General features: G+C 37.1%; 1 protein-coding gene and 2 pseudogenes across 5 annotated transcripts in view; 1 reads left to right on the forward strand and 2 right to left on the reverse strand.

Annotated features, from left to right (window-relative positions):
* Positions 1-25,984, forward strand: part of TBC1D12 (TBC1 domain family member 12) — a 123,073-nt gene that overhangs the window by 47,592 nt on the left and 49,497 nt on the right. For all 5 annotated transcript variants that reach the window (XM_002756452.7, XM_078346089.1, XM_078346090.1 and 2 more), the window contains one exon: positions 12,528-12,643. In XM_002756452.7, coding sequence (XP_002756498.5) covers positions 12,528-12,643 — 116 coding nt within the window. The remainder of the gene's footprint in view (positions 1-12,527; positions 12,644-25,984) is intronic.
* Positions 4,351-5,115, reverse strand: LOC108594165 (large ribosomal subunit protein uL30 pseudogene; annotated as a pseudogene).
* Positions 14,813-16,345, reverse strand: LOC100386805 (L-lactate dehydrogenase B chain-like; annotated as a pseudogene).

Below are 25,984 nucleotides of genomic sequence, written 5' to 3' on the forward strand. Positions count from 1 at the left end.
TTGAGATGGGCTCTTGCTCTGTTGCCCAGACTGGAATGCAGTGACATGATCATGGCTCACTGCAGCCTTGACCTCCTGGGTTCAAATGATCCTCTCACCTTAGCCTCATGAGTAGCTGAGACTACAGGTACATGCCACCATGCCTGGCTAATTCTTTTGTTTTTAGTAGAGACAGGGTCTCACTGTGTTTCCCAGGCTGGTCTTGAACTTCTGGGCTTAAGTCATCCTCCCACGTTGGCCTCCCTAACTGTTGGGATTACAAGCATGTGCCACCACGCCCAACCAGAAGTTATTCTTCAAAAGTTTAAAAAATTGTTACACTTTTGCATGTTTTGTTTCCACCTTTATTTACCTTACCCATTATCACCTTGAAAAGGTAGTCAATAACTACATTTCTAGTTGCATGTATGTTCTTTATTGATGGTTGATAAATTATTATGCATTTCTATGTATAAATGGATTTCATAAATATAAATTTGTGTGATCTAAAGATTGGAGGGTAACTAGTAATATTTTTGGGCCTGTGCTTCTGGGAGAATGGAGAAGTATGAGCCTCAAGAAAGAAGCCTAAATTATTAATTAAAGAAAATTAAAAGAATAAAGATAAGTTTTCCCAAATTAAACAGGGTATAGAATTCGAGGGGACATTTTTTCATTTTATCAGAAACGGAGACTTGGAAAGGGTTACAGTTTGAAAGTACTCTTAATATCTATATTTAATTACAGAAATACTATTTTGCATATCAACATATTAAAAGTTTTATTCGTCCTGTCTTTATCTCAGACTTACATATCATGGTAGGTTTCAGACTAAACAAACAAGATTGTGGTAGTAACTTTGCAAAAATGAAGTTTACTAAGGTACTCTTATATGCCAGAGAATGATGAAATGTTTTGCCCCGAGATTGCAGTTTAGCTTGAAATATAGGATGGGTTTTTTTGTCTCCTAATTCATACATCTGGAATAAAATGGCTAGTCTATTAAGACATCATAATCAGCTAAACCCTGTCTATCCCAAGCGTAATGGTTTCCTCAGCTCTTAGATCAAGTTGTGTAAGAGACTCTATCTTGGGCAGACATGGTCTTCAGGTAGTAGAGATGGGGAGTTTTTCTGCTTCTGAAACATTATTCTGGCTCTCTATAAATTGTTCACAGCATATAGAAATAGAAGGGCTTACTCACTAATGATGGTTTAACACTAACCCATTTAAGGAGAGTGTTTCACTGAACGTCAAAGTCAAGTCAGTTAATGGGTATATCGGTGTGTTTATCAGGCTATTTTGGCTCTCTCCTTTTCTCAGATGGAGAAGCTTCTATGCTACTATTCTTTCTTCTTGTCAATCTCCATATTTTATTTATTTATTTAGGCAGCTATTCAAAGATTCTTGTCACCCTCCCTTTGAATCCAGTCTGATCTTTTCACGTATTTCCCTCCTGGTACACCTTTCTGGTAAATCCCTTTAGCTACAGAATGCAAGGCATCAAGTGTGGTAGGATACCATTCTGCTGCCAGTTCAATATGTTACCTGATATTAGCAAACTCTAGGCCTTTTCTATAGCAGAACTTGAAGGACAGAATTATTGAACTGATCTTGGATTTCTTAAGATTTTCTGGCTTATTTCCATGAATTCTTTATTCAAAAATATTATTAGATATAATTTAGGTTCTGGGCATATTATATATATATGATATATGAAGAAAGAATAGTAGCATAGAAGCTTCTCCTTGAGAGACAAGGAGAGAGCCAAAATAGTCTGATATATACACTGATATATCCATTAACTGACTTGACTTTGAGGTTCAAAGTCAAGTGACAATTCTTCTGGTCATTTTAAAAAAAAATTTATTAAGTTGTATAAGTTAGTTTTTGGTTGTTAAATCAACTTTGCATTCCAGGAATAAACTATAATCAGCCACAGTTATTATTCACTTTGCATATTTTCAGATTAGATCTGCATATATATATATATATATATATATTTAAATGTAAAAACCATGGGAGTTGTAGGTTCATAGCAGATTTGAGGAGAAAGTACAGAGAATTCCATGTAACTCCTGTGCCCACATACACACAACCTCCTTCACTGTCAGCATCCTGTACCACAGTGGATCATTTTTTACAACCAGTGAACTTACATTGGCACACTGTCACTCAAAGTCCATAGTTTACAATAACATTCATTCTAGGTATTTTACATTTTATGGCTTTGGACAAATGTATAATGACATGTATCTACCATTGTAGTATTATACAGCATAGTTTCACTACACTGAAAATTGTACTATGCGTATTCATCCTTTCCTCCCCCAGTCCCCTGGAAACCACAGGCATAGTTTTGTCTTTTCCAGTCTGTTACATAATTAGAACCAGACAGTATTTAGCTGTTTCAGGTTGGTTTCTTTCACTTAGTAATATGCATTTGTATTTCCTCCATGCCTTTCCATGGCTTGATAGTTCATTTCTTTTTGGTGTCGAATAATACTCTGTTGTCTCGAAACACCACAGTTTATTTACTCATTCACCTACTGATGGACATTTTATTTGCTTCCAAGTTTTGGCTATTATTAATAAGGCTTCTCTAAACTTCTACCTGTAATTTGTTGTGTGGTTTTATGTTCTCAGTTCATTTTGGTAAATACCAAAGGAAGTGATTTCTGGATCATAAGAATATGTTTAGCTTGCTAGTTTGCGAGAAACTAGCAAGCTATCTTCCAAAGTGGTTGTGCCATTGTGCGTTCCCAGCATGGAATGAGAGTTCCTCTTGCACCACATTTTCTCCAGCATTTGGTGTTGTCAGTGTTTTGAATTTTGACCATTCTCTTGGCTGTGTCTCATTGTCTTAATTTGCAATTCCCTGATGACACATGATATTGAATATCTCTTCACATGCCTACCTGCCATCTGTATATCTTCTTTGATGATATACAGGTCTTTTGCTCATTTTAAAAAATCAGGTTGTTCAATTTCTTATTTTTGGATTTTAAGAGTTCTTTATATTTTGGATAATAGTCCTTTGTCAGGCATGCCTTTGGCAAATGTGTTCTCTCTTTCTGTGGCTTGTCTTCTCATCCTCTTGACAGTGAAAGACACAAGTTTTAAATTTTAATGAACTCCAGCTTATTAATATAGTAGTTTCCTCTTATCACACTTTCACGTTCCACAGTTTCAGTTAGCCGTGGTCAGCTGCAGCCTGAAAATATTAAGATATTTTGTGTACGTGTGTGTGTCTCTGTGTGTGTGTGTGTGTGTGTGTGTGTGAGAGAGAGAGAGAGAGAGAGAGAGAGAGAGAGAGAGAGAGAGAGAACACATTCGTATAACTTTTATGATAGTATTTTGTTCTAATTGCTCCATTTTATTGTTGTTAATGTCTTACAGTGTCTAATTTATAAATTTATGAAGTTTATAAAACTTTATCATATGTATAGGAAAAAAGCATGTATAGGGTTAAGTATTATCCATGGTTTCAGACATCTGAAACCATGGGGGTCTTAGAACATATTTCCCAAGAATAAGGGGGCGACTATTGTATTTTAATTTTAATTTTTTTGTAGTCCTGCGTTTAGCGTTTATCTAAAAAGTCATCATCAAACTGAAGGCCATCTAAATTTTCTGTGTTATCCCCTAGGAGTTATGGTTTTGCATTTTACATTTACGTCTGTAAACAATTTTCAGTTAATTTTTTGTGATGAATGTAAAGTCTGTATGCAGATTGATTTTTTTTTTTTTTTTGCATGTTGATGTCCAGTTGTTCCATTACCATTTGTTGAAAAGCCTATCTTTGTTCCATTGTATTGCCTTTGCTCCTTTGTCAAAGATCAGTTGACTATATTTATGTGGGTTTATTTCTGGGATCTCTGTTCTGTTCCATTGAGCTATTTGTCTGTTCTTTCACCAATGCCAACACTGTCTTGATTATTGTAGCCTTATGGTAAGCCTTGAATTTGAGTAGTGTCAATTCTCTGACTTTGTTTTTCTTCAACATTGAATTGTCTGTTCTGGGCCTTTTGTCTCTCCATGCAGCTTTAGAATCAGGTTATCATCCCCAAGATAATTTGCTGAGAATTTGATTGGGATTATGTTGAATCTATAGATCAAGTTGAGAAGAGCTGACATCTCAATGACATTGAGTCTTTTTATTCATAAACATGGAATATCTCTTCATTTATTTTGTTCTTCTTTGTTATCTTTCAAACGAGTTTTATACCTTTACTCATATGGATCTTGCATATATTTTGTTAGACTTATACCTAAGTATTTCATTTTTATGGTAATGTGGTTTTTTTCCCAATTGAGAGCAGGTACTGTTTATTAACTGATCAGCTTAGAAAAATAATCATGGGAGACACCTTAGTTCATTCTTCTAATAAGACTGTTGATCTGATCCTCCTCTTGCCAGCATCTCCACCTTCTACAAAACGGGTGGTCTTTTTCTTCATTCTGCCTTGTGGAGAAGATAATTTAAAGGGCCACAGGAAGTTATTTGCTTCTTTGAAGCATTTTCCACCAGTATAGATCTCATGAATCAGATCCTCCATGCAGATGATGCCATATTTTCCAAGAGATTGCGCAGTCAGAGCGTTATCTCTGTCAAAGCAATTCGCTTCTTTTTGATTTTGCCATAACCACTTTTGTAGATTAGTTCATTTACTGATTTCAGATTTGGGTACCCCCATGCAATATATGGCTCTACAATCCTCAGCATGTTAATTGAAGCCTTGTTGAGCTTCACAAAGGTTCCATTGAAGATTTGACGAAGGTGAAGAAGCTGCAACACCTTTCAGACCTTTGGGCTCACACTACTGATACCTCTGATCCTGATGACAAACACCAGTTTGGGTTCTGCAGGTACATAGAAGTTGCCAGCTTTCCTTGCCATGCTTGCCATTCGAATTTCAGTTGTGTACATCTGCCTATATTCCTTGTGATGGTGCTTCGCTTTTTCATAGATAAGCTTCCTCCTTGCCTTTTGAAGCATCTTTTGGGCAAACTTCTTTCTCAGGCGCTTTATCTTCAGCTCTGTGAAATTCCTTTGCTTTTTCTTAAGGGTTTCTGTCACAGCAGGAACCTTCTTCTTCTCTTCTACACCTTCCATGGTTCCAGCCGGAAAAAGAGTAGTAATGTGTTTTAAAATTTACTTTTTCATTGCTGTTCTAGTGTAAGAAAGTGATTGACTTTTGTACATTAGCCTTCTATCTTAAAAATTTGCTGTTATTGCTTATTAGTTCTAGAAGGTTTTTTTTGTTGTTTTTTTTTGGACTCTTTGTCCAAATCATGTCATCTGTACACAAAGACAGTTTTATTTATTCTTCCCCTATTAGTGTAACTTTTATTTCCTTTTTCTGTTGCATTAACTAGGACTCCCAGAACAATGTTGAAAAGCAGTGGTGAGTCGGGACATCCTTGCCTTGTTTCTGATCTCAGAAAGACTCTTGCTTCTCACTATTAAGTATGATGTTAGCTATAGGATTTTTGAAGATGTTCTTTATCAGGTTGAGGAAGTTCCCCCTATTCCTAGTTTACTGAGAGGCTTTTATCATGAATAATGTTGGATGTTATAACATCTATGGATGTTATAATGTGATTTTTGTTCTTTAGACTCTTGATGCAATTGATTAAATTAGTTAATTTTTTTTAACATTGAACCAGTGGTGCATACCTGAGATAAATCCAACTTAGTCATGATATAGAATTTTTTTTTATACATTCTTGGATTAGATTTGCTAATATTTTCTTGAGGACTTTTTGTATTTATGTTCATAGAGATATGGTCTGTACGTTTGTTTTCTGGTAATACCTTTGTTAGTTTTGGTATTAGGGTAATGCTGGCTTCATATAATGAGTGAGGAAGTATTTCCTCTGTATCTATCTTATGGAAGAGATTATAGATAATTGATATAATTTCTTCCTTAAATGTATGGTAGAATTTATCAGTGAACCCATCTGGATCTGTGCATTCTTTTTGGAAGATTATTAATTATTGATTCAATTTCTTCTTACGTGAGTTTGGGTGTATTTCAAGGAATTGGTTCATTTCATTCAGGTTATCAAATTATGGGCATAGAATTGTTTATAATAGGCTGGTTCATAATTGTTCATGGTGGCTCATGCCTGTAATCCCAGAACTTTGGGAGGCCAAGGTGGAAGAGCACTTGAAATCAGGAGTTTAAGACCAGCCTGGCCAATGTGGTGAAACCCTGTCTGTACTAAAAACACAAAAAATTAGCTGGACATGGTGGTGTGCATCTGTAGTTCCAACTCCTTGGGAGACTGAGGCAGGAGAATTGCTTGAACCCTGGAAGCAGGGGTTCTAGTGATCCAAGATGGCAACAGAGTACAAGACACCATCTCAAAAAAAAATTGTTCATAATATTTCTTCATTATCTTTTTTAATGTCCTTGGGCTCTGTAGTGATGTCTCCACTTTCATTTCTGATATTAGTAATTTGTCTCTTCTTTTTTTTTCTTAGTTATCTTGGCAAGAGGATTATCAATTTTATTGATCTTTGTAAAGAACTGTTAGCTTTTGGTTTTGTTGATTTTTATTCTACTTTCTATTTTTAATTTTTTTGATTTCTGCTCTTTATTATTATATTTTTTCCTGCTTACTTTATAATTAATTTGCTCTAATTTTTCTTGTTTCTTAAGATGGAAGCATAGATTATTAATATTAGATCTTTCATCTTTTTTCATATATTCATTCAAAGCAGTTCAAAAATTAGCCAGATGTGGTGGCAGGCACTTGTAGTCCCAGTTACTCAGGAGGCTGAGGCAGGAGAATTGCTTGAACCTGGGAGGCAGAGGTTGCAGTGAGCTGAGATAGCTCCACTGCACTCCAGCCTGGGCAACAGAATGAGACTCTGTCTCAAAAAAAACCAATGTATCTATCTATCTATTTGCATACATACATATATGTGAGAGATATATATGAGATATATAGAGATGTGTATCTCTATATATGTATATATGTACATATATATGTGTATATATATAATCAGCAACTCTACTTCTCTACACTTCTCTATATACATATAAAATATATACATATATCTACATATCTACAGATGTGGTATGTATATATACCTCTACTGTTCTCTATATACATATAAAATATATATATGTATATATACCACAATATCTATATATATATACACACTATATATATATATATATACACACTATATATATATATATATATATATATATATATACCACCATATCTATCTATCTATGCTATATATATCTATTTATAAATATGGTGGGGAACGATCCAAGATGGCTGATCACTAACATCTTGGGATTGCAGCTCCCAGTGAAAGTGCAGAGAATGAGAGGACGCCACACCTTCAGACAAATTTTTGTTGCTCATGGACCAGAAGATTCCCAGTGGAGGAGCCCCACGGGTCACCAGTGTGACTCTTGTGGCTGGCGCAGCGGTTTTACCGGTACCTCGGCACGGCAGCTCTTGGTGCAGAGTAAACGAGACTGGTTCCCCTTCTGACCAATGTTTGGAGCTCTGGGAAGGCAGAGTCGCCTATTACGGACTCAAGAAGGAAGCCAGACTGGAGATTCCTGGGCAGAAAAGCACCATCAGTCTTAACGCCGCTGTTTTGGCCAGCGCAGTGGGTTGCTCATATTTCGGCCCTGGGAATTAACAACTTGGACGTCCACTCAGAGACCTAATTTGAAAGTTGGTAATTACAAAGATGACAGGTGGATAAATTTACAATGATGGGAAGAAACCAGTGTAAAAAGGCTGAGAATACTCAAAATCAGAATGCCTCTCCCTCTAAAGAGGATCACAGTTCCTCAACAACAAGGGAACAAGGCTTGATAGAGAATGAGTGCATTCAATTAACAGAATCAGGCTTCAGAAGATGGATAATAAGAAACTTCTCTGAGTTAAAAGAACATGTTGTAGCCCAACGTAAAGAAACTAAGAACTTTGAAAAAAGGTTTGACGAAATCCTAATGAGAATAGACAATTTAGAGAGGAATATAAGTGAATTAATGGAACTGAGGAATACAATATGGGAACTCCAAGAAGTATGCACAGGTTTAAACACTCGAATTGATCAGGCAGAAGAAAGGATATCAGAGGTTGAAGACCAACTTAATGAAATAAAACGAAAAGACAAGAATAGAGAAAAAAGGATAAAAAGGAATGAGCAAAGTCTCCAAGAAATATGGGACTGTGTGAAAAGACCTAATTTACATTTGATAGGTGTACCTGAATGTGACAGAGAGAATGAATCCAAGCTGGAAAATATTCTTCAGGATATTATCCAGGAAAACTTTCCCAACCTAGCAAAGCAGGACAATATTCAACCCCAGGTAATACAAAGAACACCACAAAGATATTCCTCAAGAAGAGCAACCCCAAGGCACATAATCATTAGATTCACCGGGGTTGAAATGAAGGAGAAAAATACTAAAGGCAGTCAGAGAGAAAGGTCAGGTTACCCACAAAGGGAAGCCTATCAGACTTAAAGCAGATCTCTCAGCAGAAACCCTACAAGCCAGAAGAGAGTGGGCACCAATATTCAACATCCTTAAAGAACAGAACTTTCAGCCCAGAATTTCATATCCAGCAAAACTAAGCTTCGCAACTGAAGGAAAAATAAAATCTTTTATGAACAAGCAAGTACTCAGAGATTTTATTACCACCAGGCCTGCTTTACAAGAGCTTCTGAAAGAAGCATTAAACATAGAAAGAAACAACCAGTATTAGCCTTTCTAAAAATATAGCAAAAAGTAAAGAGCATCAACATAAAGAAGAATTCACATCAACGAATGGATAAAACAGCCAGTTAACATCAAATGGCAGTAATCCTAAATTTAAATCGACTAAATCTCCCAATCAAAAGATACAGCCAAAACCCAATGGTATGCTACATCCAGACCCATTTCACATGCAAGGATACACAAAGACTCAAAACGAAGGAATGGAGAAAGATTTACCAACCAAATGGAGAGCAAAAATAAATAAATAAATAAATAAATAAATAAAAAGCAGGAGTTGCAATTCTCGCATCTGATAAAATAGATTTTAAAGCAACAAAGATATAGTGGTAAAAGGATCAATGCAACAATAAGAGCTAACGATCCTAACACCCAGATACATAAGACCCATAAAGAGATTTAGATTCAATAAGACAGAAAATTAATAAGGATATCCAGGACTTGAACTCAGATCCGGAACAAGTAAAAATAAATAAATAAATAAATAAATAAATAAATAAATAAATAAATATGGTGGTATATATATAGAAGTGGTGATATATAGATATATATGCACACATATATATAGATATGGTGGTATATATACATACATATATATACATATATATGTTTTATATGTATATAGAGAATGGTAGAGAAGTAGAGTTAGCTGATTGTATGGAATATTCAGTTTTCAGAGCTCATAAATTTGCCTAAACCTGTTTGAGTTGGGTTTTCTGTTATATATAATCAAGAACAACTTAATAAATAGCTTATAATCTTGTGATGAATTTTGAAAGTACTAGTATTAGTATTTTATTATTATTATTGTTATTTTTGAGACAAGGTTTCACTCTGTCGCCCAGGCTGGAGTGCAGTGGCATGATTATGCTCCACTGTAGCCTCCATCACCTGGCTCAAGTGATCCTCTGACCTCAGCCTCCTGAGTAGCTGGAGACTACAGGTACATGCCACCATACTTGGCTAATTTTTGTATTTTTTTGCAGAGACAGGATTTCACCATGTTGCCTAGGCTGGTCTTGGACTCCTAGGCCCAAGTGATCTGCCTGCCGTAGGCATGAGTCTCTGTGCCTAGCCTCTAAATAATTTGTAATTCTGTTTTTTTACTTTTTATTTTTATTTTTTATCCAGGAGTACTGCTATATAATTTGTAATCCTGATCGCATTAGGATGGCATGTTTAATTTATTCAGCAAATATTTAAGTCATTTTGATATAGAAATCTATACTATTTTCACATAAAGATGAAATCATACAATGTTTTAAAGCTTTTTATTATTATTATTACTCTCTAGAAATTTACAGCACTTTTATGACAAGTATCTATGTGAGAAGTGCTAGAATACAACGTCTTTTCTTATGTGCATGATGTTTGAATGACAATTCTATACAAAGCTCATTCCTAGGCTGGGTGTAGCGGCTCACACCTGTAATCCCAGCACTTTGGGAGGCCATGGTGGGTGGATCATTTGAGGTCAGGAGTTCGAAGGCAGCCTGGCCAACATGGTAAAATCCCATATCTACGATAAATCCAAAAATTAGCTGGTCATGGTGGCTCATGCCTGTAATCTCAACTACTCGGGGGGTTGAGGCAGGAGAATGGCTTGAACCCTGGAGGTGGAGATTGCAGTGAGCTGAGATTGCACCACTGCACTACAGCCTGGGCAACTGAGTGAGACTCTGTATCTTAAAAAAAAAAAAAAAAAAAAAAAGCTAATTCCTCACGTTAGATACATAAATGATCTTCCAGCTGCTTCATTTTGAATTGCTTTATATATTAAATGTATACTTAGTTTACATTTTATAAAGGACTGTTTTCCTCAAACTTGGCTTTATCCATACTTTCAGTGGTTTTCCATTTTGTTCATGATTAACCCTAAATATTTTAGCCAATGAAAGGCCCTACACCTTTCTAATCTTTTTTTCTCTTCAGTGAGATTAACGTGTTTCCCTGATCCATGCCTTTGCTTGCTCCTGCTGACCTGTTTTAATTTTGTCTGCCTATCAATACCCATAAGTTTCTAAAAACCCAATTTGGTGATGCAAAGGAACTTTCAGATAAGCATAGAATAGATACAGTGGAGGAAGGGGAGCTGCAGAACTAAAGATGATTATGAAACTTTATAACAGTGGCTGGAACCACAAAGTAAACTGAAGTTTATAAGACAACATAAGTTGTTTTTAAAAAATAATATCTCAGTTTAGGTTAAGCTTCAAAAAGATCATCAAATTTTTAAGAGGTATGGAACGATTAGGTCTTATTTTACTATTGCCTGATTGAGTGAGGAGAAAGAGGCTTTAAGTTAGAAAAAATGTAACAATAGTATTAAAAGAATTACAGGCAATTGTGGTTAAGCAACTAAGAAGTGAAGTATCTGACCACCTTTTAAGTGCATTTAGTTTTCTTCACATAAATTAGTGTCTTCTCTTCTTCACCAGTGGTCTTGCATAATTCATGAAATCATTGAGTAATATTTGAGAATGTAATGAAAAACATAACTAGTGCCTAGAGATGATCAGATGCTAGCTTGATTTTTTAGAAAGGAAGAATGTGGCTACTGGAACGTGCAAGCTGGTAAACTTGTTATTGATCTTTGGCAAATTTCTATAAATAAATTTCAGAAGTTTGGGAACACTTACGAAAGAATACTTCAATAAAGGAATTTAAATGTGTTTACCATATATTAATCGTTTTAAATTAGGATTATCAGGTTGGATGAGTCAGAAAAATGCTACAGGAAGTTTCTTAATTTTAGTGAAATATTTGACAGTCTATGGCTATATTTTCGGATAAGATATGTTAGCAAAGTGTTGTTTAAATTTAGAGTAAGTAGATCTATTTTAATAGATCTGAAGTAGATTGAAATCCAAAACTATTATTTCATTAGAGTTTGAATGTCACCCTTCGGGGATATTCTGAGCCATACAGTGGCATTATCTATGTCTTGTCTCAACATTTTCATCACTGATCTGACTGAGGTTTTAGGAACTAGGCTTATCTACTTGTAGATTATTCAAAGATGGGCTTGAATAGCTGTTACCATAGAAGGCAATCAAGAATGTCTACCTAAAACCTTACCTAATTAATCCAGTGTATTTCTATCTTTCCTTCACTTACATTTTGATACTTTGTATGTAATATACATTTATAATTTAGGTTGCTTCAGGAAAAAAATTTTGAGACAGAGTTTCGCTGTTGTTGCCTAGGCTGGAGTGCAGCGGCGGAATCTCGGCTCACTGCAACCTCCGCCTCCCAGGTTCAAGTGATTCTCCTGCCTCGGCCTCCTGAGTAGCTGGGATAACAGGTGCCCACCACCATGACCAGCTAATTTTTTGTATTTTTAGTAGAGATGGGGTTTCACCGTGTTGGCCAGGATGGTCTCAAACTCCTGACCCCAGGTGATCCACCCACTTTGGCCTTCTAAAGTGCTAGGATTACAGGTGTGAGCCACCATGCCCAGCCAAAAGCTATTTTTATTTTTATTTTTAGTACAGGTGAGGAACACCTCTGTTGCCCAGGCTGGTCTTGAACTTGTGAGCTCAAGTAATTTTGCCGCCTTGGTCTCCCAAGTGTTGGAATTACAGACATGAGCCTCTGCTTCCAGCTCCCCTTCACCTCCCCCTCAAAAAAAATTTTATTTTTTTTGTCTGCTAGATATTTTTACCAAATTATTTTATGAATTGTATGTATCTCTCATTATAGCATAATATTCTTACTGATACAGATTTAATAATACAAAGTATGTTGGAACAGTTTCTGCATAAGGCATGTTTAAATTTATTCTAGGAATATGAAGCACGGACGGGAAGGACCTGTAAACCACAACCTCAGTCTTCAAGACGTAAGAATTTTGAATTTGAGCCACTTTCTACCACTGCCCTGATTCTTGAGGATCGACCATCGTAAGTATTTTAGTGATAATCACTAACACTGTTTATATTTTAAATTTCATTTGTTCACCATTTTACTTAAAAGATATTGAGAAATTTGATACACAAAGGATTTATTTTACACAAAACGTAATCCCTGTTGTGCATCCTAAAACTATTTGGGGAGAATATATTTTTCTTGGGTTTTTTGTTTGTTTAGAGACAGGATCTTGCTATGTTGCCCAGGCTGTTCTCAAACTCGAATGATCTTCCTGCCTCTGTCTCCCCTTCCAGGATTATAGGCATGGCCTGCTGGCCCTAGTAGAGAATATATTGTTGTTGGTCTAAGACTTATGCATATTTTCTAGAGGTCTCTGTGAGTCAGTATATGAAACATAAAGTCTTGGTTCTTCATGTCTGTTTCTATTTCAACTCTCTGCTCCCCCATCTTAACATGATAGGGCAATTGTTTTTCCTTTCTTGACATTTAATATGTATTTAAGATGTGCTTGTCTTTGCCTTTTGTACAATTAACAACTTAGGTAAACAAAAGTTTTATTAAGGAAGTAAGAGTACACTCCAAGAGAGGACTGGGTTGACCTGCCTGGAAGCCTACTATTATTATTGAGAATACATTCTTTTTTATTTATTGGTTTATTTTTGTTTTATTTTATTTATTTTAATTTTTTTTATTTTTGAGACAGAGTTTTGCTCAGTTGCCCAGGCTGGACTGCAATGGTGTGATCTCAGCTCACTGCAACCTCCGCCTCCTGGGTTTAAGCAATTCTCTTGGTGCAGTCTCCTCAGTAGCTGGGATTACAGGCAGATGCCACCACACCTGGCTAATTGTTTTTGTTTGTTCGTTTGTTTTAGTAGTTGCAGGGTTTTGCCTTGTTGGTCAGGCTGGTCTCAAATTCCTGACCTCAAATGATCCACCCACCTTGGCCTCCCAAAGTGCTGGGATTTCAGGCATTAGACACCATGCCCAGCCTAAGAATACATTCTTAATGCTCAGCAAAACATCTTAAATTGCTCTCTTCCCATCTCTGTGATTCCCAGTATTTCCCATGATGCTGCTGTACATCAGAATATTGTCTTACTTATTATGAAACAAAACACATACTAAAGCAAGATCACTTGGTTCTTAGCTCTTTTTGTCCTCTTTAGGTTCACTGGATCTATTATTTTTCTTTTACTAGAATTCTCTCTCTCTCCCTCTTTTTCTTTTTAATTTATTTTAATTTTTAGAGGGAGAGTCTTGCTGTGACATTCCAGGCTGGAGTACAGTGGCACAGTCATAGCTTACGGCAGCCTTGAACTCCTGGCCTCAAACAGTTCTCCCACCTCCGCCTCCTGAGTAGCTAGGACTACCCGTGCACGCCATTGCACCTTTGCACCTGGCTAAATAATTCTCTCTCTTTCTTTTTTATTTAAATGTAAATCTTCCTAGCATTTCTTATCATTTTCCTGATCTGGACCTTTTTCTACCCATTGTCCTGATGAACATAATAATAGTCTGGAGCCAAATAGAAGGGTGTAGAATATGTTTTGGACATTGCAAAAGAAAAAAAGCTGGACCTATAAGTACATTATTCTTTTATTCTGGTTACATCCCCTTACACTAAAGAATTGTCCCAATATTCTTTATTTAGGATTTGATGAATATGTTTATATTTGTCTTTTCATTGTTTAAAAAAAGATTTTTAGAAATTGATTATGAGAACATGTGAAATTTCATTTCAGACTTGCTGCCAGGGATGAAGATGAACCAGGCCAGTTCAAAGATTCCTTTCTTGGTGGAGATATTGTAGGAAAACAAGAGTGGTTAGATAAACAAGAAAAGAATAACTTGTTAAAGATCTTTAGACTTTTGCAACTATCAGTTGAGTGTGTAGATAACTGTTTCCAGAAGAGCTTGCTTAATCTTGTTAAAATTTGTCCAAAATGGATTATGCTTTTTCCCAGAGATGTTAATTTCTTCCCAGAAAGCATTTATGAAAATATCGCTCAAAAAGTTCTGTTCTAGACAGTGTTGGGGACAAATCTTTCTTTACACCATACTATTTTATATCATACCTGTCTCTTTAGGTTCTGCCTCCATGCCTTTGCTCCCGTTATTCCCATTTCTCAGAAGGCTTTTATCTTTTGTTTTTTCACATTGCAATAGTTAATTTTATTTGTTCAGGAACTCATATTGCAAGCATTAAACCAAGCATAGGCTTTATTCTTTGAGCCCAAATTCACATATTGAAGATCAGAGCAAACTGTGATTCATGTACATGGATGAAACTAAAGAGTCAGAGTTAATCACATTGTAGTTTTTAAACTTCTACAGCCTAGGGCTCGGCAGTCACAGGTCTTTTAGGTCCTTCTGGATGTCCCACGGGGTATCTGCACTTTTCTTGAGCTGAGCAACCTCATCATCCCTGAGTTTTTGGTTGATAATGCTGGTTAATCCCCGGGCACTGAGGATACACTGAAGGCTCAGGAAAACTTCATTCTCGATGCCGTAAATCCGCTTTACCATTGTTGACCATAGATTTTTCAATATTGTTGGATAGATTTTTCAACATGGATTCAGTAAGATCAGCCACACTTAATCCAATAGCCCAGTTGGTATATCCTTTTAGCTCGAGGACTTCGTAGGCACTTTCAACCACCATCTTATGCACTTCCTTCCAGTTTTCACTGTCATTGTCAGTTCCCATTTCTGGGTTCAATTTCTGAAGAGAAACACCTGCCACATTCACACCATTCCACACAGCCACACTTGAGTCGCCATGTTCCCCCAAAATCCATCCATGGCAGCTGCTGGGATGAACACCAAGTTTTTCAGCCATAAGGTAGCGAAATCTTGCAGAATCCAGATTACATCAACATCCAATCACACGGTGTTTGGGTAATCCACTCAGTTTCCAGGTAACATATGTAAGAATGTCCACTGGGTTGGAAACCACAATTATGATGCAATCAGAACTGTATTTGACGATCTGAGGAATAATGAATTGGAAGAGATTAACATTTCCCTGCACCAGATTGAGACGACTCTCCCCCTCTTGCTGATGGACTCCTGCAGTTACCACTACAATCTTAGAATTGGCGGTCACGGAATCATCTTTATCTGCCACAATTTTGGGCATCTGAAGAAATAAGCTCCCATGCTGCAGATCCATCATTTCTCCTTTAAGTTTATCTTCCAAAACATCCACAAGAGCAAGTTCATCAGCCAGAGACTTTCCCAGAATGCTGATAGCACACGCCATACCAACTTGTCCAACACCCACTTCAGTGATCTTATTGTTTGGGACTGTTGCCTTTTCTTCTGCAACGGGTGCAATGAGTTTTTCCTTAAGAGTTGCCATTTTGCACAGGAGAGAGAAGGCTCTGTAGACCGCAGAAACAGTGGTGCAGAAAAGACAATGTCAGCTGCCTCAGCTTTCATCTTATTTCTACTTCTTACTTACTCAGTCCTTAAGGATTAGGCTTTATCTTTTCTATCAAGTCTTTGGTGATTTCTTCAGCCTTGTTGTATCTAGTTATCTCATACCTTTCTTGTAACACACCAGCAGTTCCTTGAAATAATGTTCAATGAAATTGGCTTGAAATAATATGGTAGACACAATAACATTATGAAAAGAACTGAGTGTACAAAAATATATAAACAGCTGAAAAAATACTTTTATTTTCACTCTATTGAACTATCTGAAGTTATATTAATTCTAATAAATGTTAATAGCTTTCATTCTGTTTCTGTGTGTTTGCTCATCTCTAATATAGAGACTGAATTTGGTGTCTAGTATGGTTATGTAACTGAGACCAACAAAGTTTGTTCATGGTGTTGGAGTATGCGGGTGTTTAATCACTTATTTCTCCTCCTTCTACTTCAACCAATTGAAAAATAAATAATGAAGAACCGAAGAGAATGAAACCTTCAATTTTATTGAGTATAAAACCAGATGAGGGGAAGAAAACTTTACATGGGAATACATGGGTACAACGTGAGTACTAAAGTGGAACTTTGTACTTTATCTTGCTCAGAATGCTCTTCTAGCAGACTTGGGTCAGCTAACGTAGCTCAAGTAGCTAGAACAGAGACCTGAGCAATCTTAGGTTTCTTCTCTTTGTGGATGCAGGCAGGTTCAAGAGGCCTGTTCTTCTTTTGTGTCTTACTTACGGGTAATGCCACTACTTCAACTATGAGGTGGCATCTGAAAGAAGATAGAAATTACTCTACAGCAGGATTCTCCACATCCCAGGCCACAGACTGATTCTGGTTAGGAACTGGGCTGCACAGGAGAAGGTGAGTGGTAAGTGAGTGAGTTAGCAGGCAAAGCTTCATCAGTATTTACAGCCACTCCCCGAGCTTTGTCTCCTGTCTGGTCAGTGGCAGCCTTAGATTCACAGAAGAGCGTGAACCCTATTGTGAACTATGGATGTGAGGGATCTAGGTTGTGTGCTCCTTATGTCAATCTAATGCCTGATGATCTGTCACCTTTTCCCATCACCCCCAGGTGGGACTGTCTAGTTGCAGGAAAATGAGCTCCCACTGATTCTACCTTATGATGAGTTATATAATTATTACATATTACAATGTAATAATATAAAGTACACGATAAATATAATGTACCTGAATTGTCCTGAAATCATCCTCCCATCACAGTCCACAGGAAAATTGTCTTCCATGAAACCGGTCCCTGGTGCCATAAAGGTTGAGGACCAGGGATCTAGACCATGTGGGAGGTCCAGATGTGGGATGTGAGGTTGTTCAGAGAAAGAGGTCTATTTAGATCTGCAAATTTCACCTTAGTAAACAGAAGACTAGGTTTCCTAAACTGTGCCCAGCAAATCGTTTGCTATGACTTGTAGAAAAGGAACAACAGAGGAGCTAGGTGTGGTGGCTCACATCTATAATCCCAGTGCTTTGGGAGGCTCAAGCAGGAGTACTGCTTGAGGCCAGGAGTTCAAGAACAGCCTGTACGAAATAGTGAGACCCTGTCTCTACCAAAAAATAAGCTGGGTTGTGGTGGCACATAACTGTAGTCCTCGCCTACTTGGGAGGATTTCTCAAGCCCAGGGGTTTGAGATTACAGTGAGCTGTGATTGTACCACTGCACTCCAGCCTGGGTGACAGAGTGAGACCCTGTCTCAAAAATAAAATAAAATAAAATAACAGATTGCAATTGCAAAAGGGATTAAGCTTTATACCAGCAACATTTCATCTTATGTGAAGAGAAGGATCAGGCCTATTTGGTGGAAGTCAATAGGTGGTTAGAAATGTTAAAGGCAGGATTTGTAGTTAAAAAACTGGAAATGTAGGACAGGCGTGGTGGCTCATGTCTGTAATTGCAGCACTTTGGGAGGCTGAGGCAGGCAGATCATGAGGTCAAGAGATCGAGACCATTCTGCCCAACATGGTGAAACCCTGTCTTTACTAAAACTACAAAAATTAGCCAGGCATGGTGGTGCGGGACTATAGTCCCAGCTACTTGGGAGGCTGAGGCAGGAGAATTACTTGAACCCAGGAGGAGGAGGTTGTGGTGAGCTGAGATCGCATCACTGCACTCCAGCTCTGTGACAGAGTGAGACTCCATCTCAAAATACAACAAAACAAAACAAAACTGGAAATATAATTTCAATTAAGCTATTTCTAAGTGGGTAAAATGAACATTTTTAAAGGTAAATGAAATACAGCTATCAATCAAGGAATTTTCTGTATCTTAAGGACTCAGAGTCCAATCAGAAAAACAAATTAATGTGGTAATTTCAAACAGAGGAACTTTAATAATTTATTACAAGATCATTAAAAGGACTAGAAAAGCAAAAGAAGAGAATATAGTTTCAAAAGATTAGTAATTCCAGAAAAGTATGTACTGTCCTGGGATGTAGAAACAAAAGAAAAAATATTACCCAGAGTCTAGTGTCACTATTTCCTGAAAACTAGATTCATATTTAGCTTCTTTGTTTTCCTGTGGTCTTATTTTCTTTATAGTAAATAAAGTTTTTTAAAAAATATATATAATAGCATAATGAAAGGGGATATTGTAATTATTTTGCATGGAACTATACGGAATCCATCATTACTTTTATCTTCACAGTTCTCTGTAATTCTAGGAAGCACTTTATCTGAAATTTAGGAATAGTTAAATCCATTATCCTTTAACAAAAATCCATAGAGGCAGGCAGAATGGCTTGTGAAAGGAAATGAGAGAGACTTAAAGCTAGGATTTTGGAGTTAACAGTTGGTCCTAAGACTTAGGTAGAAAGCAGCTTTGGACGGAATTGACTTGTAAGATTTAAGTCAGTTAGTATGTGTAGCAATACTAGGAATTGTAAGATTCAATGGCTCTGGATGTGAGGACTGAACTCCATGGATTTTAAATGTGGTTGGAGTTTGTGATAGCTCTTGGCCTTTAGAGCATCATCACTGATTAACTGGTATATGATTAAGCAGTTACATTCAAGATAAGAGACTCCCCAAATAGTGGTGGAAATATGCACGAATTTAAGTAAGTAGCCCAAATTAAGTAGTTCAGAGCTAGTATGGTGTCTCCATGCATCACAGACAAGGATTCATATCTTTCACCATATTTAGCAAGAAACTTCATTTTCATGCTGACCTTATGCTAACCACAGGATGGGCTTGGGGATCCACTGGGCCCGCAGTAAGACAGACTTAAGCTAAAACTCCACTAACCACCTGACCTCTGCATACCTCTACTTTGACTCTGGACAGTGGAGACATTTTGGGTCTCCTGAGATTAGTGTCAGATCAGAGCCGATATCCAGTAATCATTGAACAATCTGATTGTTTTCTTTTACCTGACAGTACCCTGGTAAAAGGCTTTAAGCCCCTTTGGGAAAGACTGGGAGAAAGATTAATAGTATAAGTTTTTGATAGTGTACTGGAGTCCTCTCAAGGGGACCCATCATCTTCTGCATTCAAAAGATTCTGGGTCATTGGTCTTTATGGTTCAGGATAGACTTTTGTTCTCTTGACCTAGAACTTTTCTGCTTGTATACATTCTTTTTTCACTTCTGGAAATACCGTATCAACTAGCCAACAAATTAGGTCTGTGCAAGTCATACTATTCTGATTGCTGCTTTGACTCTGCTGTTCATTATGGTAATTATGCTCACCTTGCTTTGGTAGTGGAGTGCTGCCACTTGGTCCCTGCCAGCCCAGCATCCAATTATTCCCATTGCATTTAGGTTTCTCAGTTCAATGACCACAATTCTCACTGGAAGGTGTGACCTACAAATAAGTGATTATGGAGTTCTTCAAGGATGCTGGGGCTCCCATCACAATTTTATTTGTCACAATTGCAGAGAAAAATACGTCATCTCTATGGGGTGCAATGGCTTATGCATGTAATCCTAGCACTTTGGTAGGCTGATATGGGAGGATCATTTGAGCCTAGGAGTTTGAGACCAGTCTGGTCAACATAGGGAGCTGCTGTGTCCATGAAAATTTTTTAAAAGTTAAAAATAAATTTTCAAAAGAGATAAGTATGTTTTCTGGATATGCTCCCTGTATGGGTGAGTAGGTTTTAAATGACAATCCTATTCTGACATTCCCATCTCCCTAAGCCTTTGAATTCCTTCTTCTATGTTAAGTCAAAACAGAGCAGACGTTTCCAGCTCACTCACTGTGATGCATGTTTTAGCCAATCAACCAACCAAACTATTAGAGCCCCTTTGTAATTCCCTGAGCTGTAGATTAAATACAACATCTCTGCTTAGGAAGCCCATATAAATATATCCTGATCCAGCTTTATCTTACATCAGTCATCGTTCTTCCACCATTATCTTACACTCTTAGTGTTCATTCCATTACTTGTTCCCCAGATTTCTATGTGTATAAATTTAAAAACTCAAATAGTTCTTTTGGAGTATATTATGCCTCCTCTTGGGTCTCACTTTGTACCTCACCTTTAGGAGCCTGCTGAGTATTGAGTTTATTTATAGGCCTAGAAGCAAAAGGGTACGAAGGGTAGATCCCGTGGAGAGTCTTCACTGTCTTGTGGGCCAGCTGCCTCAGGGGAGGCCATTACCATTTCCTTAGGCAATGCAGGGTTGATCCCTTCAGATGGTGTGGAGAGTCCTCTTCCCCTGACAAAGACAATTCAGGATAGTTTTGAGGCTCAGTTTCCCCAGCTTCATCAAGGTCTTCCCATGTATCCCCATCTCATCTTTCAGGATCCCATTATTTCCCAATCATTGCCCTCACTTAAACAGTAAACACCTTGCAAGGCTGGGAGTTCGAATTTGTTGTGGTTCAACCAGTCACAGAATGAGATAGCAGTCACATGCTGCTACTGTAGAAGATGAGGGTCTTCAAGGTGCACAGAAGCTTTTAGTCACTGATGTGGTGCTTAAGGTGGGTATTCAAATCTCTGAGTTCATCCTTTTCTTTTTCCACTTTGTTTAGTGACATTAGAAGCAACCAGCCAATCTCATTATATTTTTTAGTTTTCCAGATATGTTCAAAAGTAACATGTACATAGTCACCCAGCTTCTTGCTTCTCATTAGTGGTCAATTAGGAGTATCCAGTGGGGATATTTTGCTAATCTCTGCTGCCAGGTAACACACAATGGCCTACCAGTGCTCTCTTTACTACTGCAAATTTCCATGTGGTATCATTTATCTTCTGCCTTAAGAAGGTTCTTTAAACATTTCTTGTTGTATTAATACTAGTCTGTTGGCAGTGAATTCTTTTTCTTTTGAGTGCCTTTAAGAATTTTTCAATCTCTGATACTCCTCAGTTTAATTATGATACGCTTTCTTATGGTTTTCTTCATGTTCTTTCTCTTTGGGGTTTGTTAAGCCTAATGGATCTTTGCATTTATAGTTTTCTATAAACTTCAGAAAAATTTTAGCCTTTGTTTCTTCTTCTGTTTGTTCTGCTCCCTTCCACCTTTCTTCTGAGATGTTAGTTAAATGTATGTTGTTTGATAGCATCTATATCCCGTGGCTCATTTAGATGCTCTCCCTCTCTCCCTCCCTCTCTTTTTTTTGGTCTATTTCTTTGTGTATTTCATTTTGTGTAGTTTTTCGAATTGTATTTTCAAGTTTACTGAGTTTTTTTTCTTCTGCAATATATACTCTGCTGTCAGTCCCATCACTCTATGCTTTGTGTTTTTTATTTTAGAAATTGTATTTTTCATTTGTTACATTTTTATTTGGGTCTTGTTTTCCTTGTCATTATGTTCATGCTCACTTCTGTTTTGCTGAGTATATACACACAAGAGGTGCACCTTGGAAATATTCTGGGTTTGGTTCCAGACTACTGCAATGAAGTGAATATCACAATAAAGCCAGTCACATGATTTTTTTTGATTAGCCGGTGCATATAGAGTTGTGCAATAGTGTTATGTCTAAAAAACAACATATATACTTTAATTAAAAATAGTTTATTGCTACAAAATTCTAACAGTCATCTGAGCTTTTAGCAAGTCGTCTTTTTGCTGGTGAAGCATTTTGTCTCAGTGTTGAGGGCTGCTGACAGGTCAGGGTGGTGGTGACTGAAGATTGGGGTGGCTATGGAAATTTCTTAAAAGAAGGCAATAATGAAGTTTGCCACATAAATGGACTCTCCTTTTCATGAAAGATTTCTCTGTAACATTTATCAGATGCTACAGAGAAATAGAACTTCTTCCAAAATTGGAGTCCGTCCTCTCAAAAGCTGCTGCTGCTTTATCAATTAAGTTTGTGTAATATTCTAAATCCTTTGTTGTCATTTTAACAGTGCTCACTTCTTCACCAGGAGTAGATTCCATTGAAGGAAACTGATTTCTTTGCTCATCCATAAGAAGCAATTCTTCATCCATTCAAGTTTTATCATAAGATTGCAGCAATTAAGGCTCTACTTCTAATTCTGGTTCTCTTGCTATTTCACTACATCTTAATTTATCTCTCCTGAGGTCCTGAATCCTTCCAAGTCATCCATGTGGGTTGGAATCCACTTCTTCCAAACTCCTGTTAATGTTGATATTTTCAGCTTTTCCCATGAATTGAGCATTTTTTTTTTAAAGACAGTCTCACTCTGTCAGCTGGGCTGGAGTACAGTGGTGCAATTTCAGCTCACTGCAAACTGCCTCCCGGGTTCAAGTGATTCTCCTGCTTCAGCCTCCCAAGTAGCTGGGACAACAGGTGAACACCATGGCTAATTTTTGTGTTATTATTAGAGATGGGGTTTCACCATATTGGCCAGGCTGCTCTCCAACTCCTTACCTTGTGATCCGCCTGCCGTGACCTCCCAAAGTGCTGGGATTACAGGCATGAGCCACCGTGCCTGGCCTTTATTCATTCTTTCTATTTTTTCAAATCCATTAACCATCCCCACTTTCTTCCTGCCCCACTACTATCCTTCCCAGACTTAGATAACCATGTTTCTATTCTCTGTCGCCATGATTTCAATTGTTTTCATTTTTAGCTCTACAAATAAGTGAGAACATGTGATATTTTTTCTGTGCTCTGGCCATTCACTTAACATAATGATCTCCATTACCATCCATATTGCTGCAAATGACAGGATCTCATTCCTTTTTTGGTTGAATAATCCATTGTGTATATGAAGTACATATTCTTTCCTTCTTTTTTTCTGACATGGAGTCTCACTCTGTCTCCCAGGCTGGAGTACTGTGGTGCAATTTCGGCTCACTACAGCCTCCACCTCCTGTGAACCACATTTTCTTTACCCACATGTCTGTTGATGGACACAGGTTGCTTCCAAAGCTTGGCTACTGTGAATAGTGCTGCAGTAAACATGGGAGTGCAGATTTTTCTTTGATATTCTGATTGCATTTCTTTTGGGTATATACCTAGCAGTGGGATTGCTGGATCATATGGTAGCTCTATTTTTAGTTTTTTGAGGAACCTCCAAACTGTTCTTCATAGTGGTTGTACTAATTTACATTACCAGTAACAGTGTACAGTGATTCCCTTTTCCCCATATCCTTTTCAGCATTCAATATTGCCTGTCTGTTTGGTAAGTCATTTTAACTGGGTCGAGATGATACTTCATTGTAGTTTTGATTTGCATTTCTCTAATCAGTGATATTGACCACCTTTGAATATGCCTGTTTGCCATTTGTATGTCTTTTGAGAAATGTCCATTCAAATCTTTTACCCATTTTTAAATTGTATTATTAGATTTATCCCTGTGGATATATAAGCTTGAGCTCCGTATGTATTCTAGTTATTATATTACTCGAATATAATCCCTTGTCAGACAGGTAGTTTGCACGTATTTTCTCCCATTCCGTTTTTTTGTTTTGTTTTGTTTTTGCTGTGTAAAACATTTTTAACTTGATGTGATCTCATTTGTTCATTTGTGCTGTGGCTGCCTGTACTTGTGGGGTGTTACCCAAGAACTCTTTGCCCAGTCCAGTGTCCTGGAGAGTTTCCTCAATGTTTTCTTTTAGTAGTTACATGTTTGAGGTCTTAGAGTTAAGTCTTGAATCCATTTTGATTTGATTTTTGTACATGGTGAGAGATAGGGATCTAGTTTTATTCTTCTGCATATGATAATCCAGTTTTCCCAGTATCATTTATTGAAGAGACTGTCTTTTCCCGAACATATGTTCTTGGCATCTTTGTAAAAATGACAGATTAGGCCAGGCACGGTGGCTCACATCTGTAATCCCAGCACTTTGGGAGGCCAAGGCGGGTGGATCACGAGGTCAGGAGATCGAGACCATCTTGGCCAATATGGTGAAACCCCGTCTCTACTAAAAATATAAAAAAATTAGCTGGGCATGATAGTACACGCCTGTAGTCCCAGCTACTTGGGAGGCTGAGCAGGAAAACAGCTTGAACCCAGGAGGCGGACATCACAGTGAGCCAAGATTGTGCCACCACTGCACTACAGCCTGGGCAACAGTGCAAGACTCTGTCTCAAGAAAAAAAAAAGAGAAAAAGAGGTTAAAAAAAATGACAGATTATCCAGTAGATGTATAGATTTATTTCTGGGTTCTCTGTTCTGTTCCATTGGTCTGTGTGTCTGTGTTTATGCCACTTCCATGCTGTTTTTGGTTGTTATAGCTCTGTAGTGTAATTTGAAGTCAGATAATGCGATTTCTCCAGTTTTATTCTTTTTGCTCAAAATAGCTTTGGCTATTCTCAATTTTTTTTGATGCATATAAATTTTAGGATTGTCTTTTCTATTTCTGTGAAGAATGTTGCTATTTTGATAGGGTTTGCATTGAATCTGTAGATTGCTTCGGGTAGTACAGACATTTTAACAATGTTGATTTTTTTCAATTCATGAACATGGAATATTTTTCATTTTTTGGTGTCCTTTTCAGTTTCTTTTATCAGTGTTTTACAGTTTGTATTGTTTCAAATAAAATAAGAACTTTTACTTCTTTGGTTAATTCCTAGGTATTTAATTTTATTTGTGGCTGTTGTAAGTGGGATTTTTTTTTAATTTATCAGATTGTTCAGTGTTGGCATGTAGAAATGTTACTGATTTTTGTCTGTTGATTTTTTATCCTGCAACTTTACTGAATTTGTTTATCAATTTTAATAGTTTTTTTTGGTAGTCTTTGGACTCTTCCAAATACAAGATTATCTCACCTGCAAACGGGAATAATTTGATTTCTTCCTTTCCAATTTGGATATCCTTTATTTCCTTCTCTTGTCTGATTGTTCTAGCTAGGACTTGCAGTGTTACGTTGAATAACAGTGGTGAAAATCGGCAGCCTTGTTTTGTTCCAGATTTTAGAAGAAAGGCTTTCAATTTTTTCCCATTAAGTATGATTCTGAGTGTCTGTGGTATATGGCTTTTACTATTTTGAGGTATGTTTCTTCTCTCCCCAGTTTTTGAGGGCTTTTTTCATGAAAGGATGTTGAATTTTATCAAATGCTTTTTCAGCATCACTTGAAATTGTCATACAGTTTTTGTCTTTCTCTCTTTCAAGATGATGTATCACATTGATTTGCATACATTGAAATAGACTTACATTCCAGGGATAACTCTCAATTGGTCATGATGAATTATCTTTTCACTGTATTGTTGAATTTAATTTGCTAATATTTTGTTGAGGATTTTTGCATCCTTATTTGTCGGGGATACTGGCCTGTATTTCACCCCCGCTCCTTTTTTTTGATATTTCTCTGTCTTGTTTGGGTATCAGGGTAATACTGGCCTTGTAGAGTGATTCATAAGTATTCCCTCTTCTGTTTTTGAAAATAATTTGAGTAGGATTGGTGTCAGTTCAGTTCTTCTTTAAATGTTTTATAGAATACAGCAGTGAAGCCATCAGGTCTTTACTGAGAGACTTTTAATTATAGCTCCATAATTAAATGTTTTATTCCATTGTAACTTGCTATTGGTTTGTTCAGGTTTTGTATGTCTTCATGGCTCAGTCTTA

This window comes from Callithrix jacchus, chromosome 12, assembly GCF_049354715.1.
Source record: "Callithrix jacchus isolate 240 chromosome 12, calJac240_pri, whole genome shotgun sequence".
Lineage (NCBI taxonomy): Eukaryota > Metazoa > Chordata > Mammalia > Primates > Cebidae > Callithrix > Callithrix jacchus.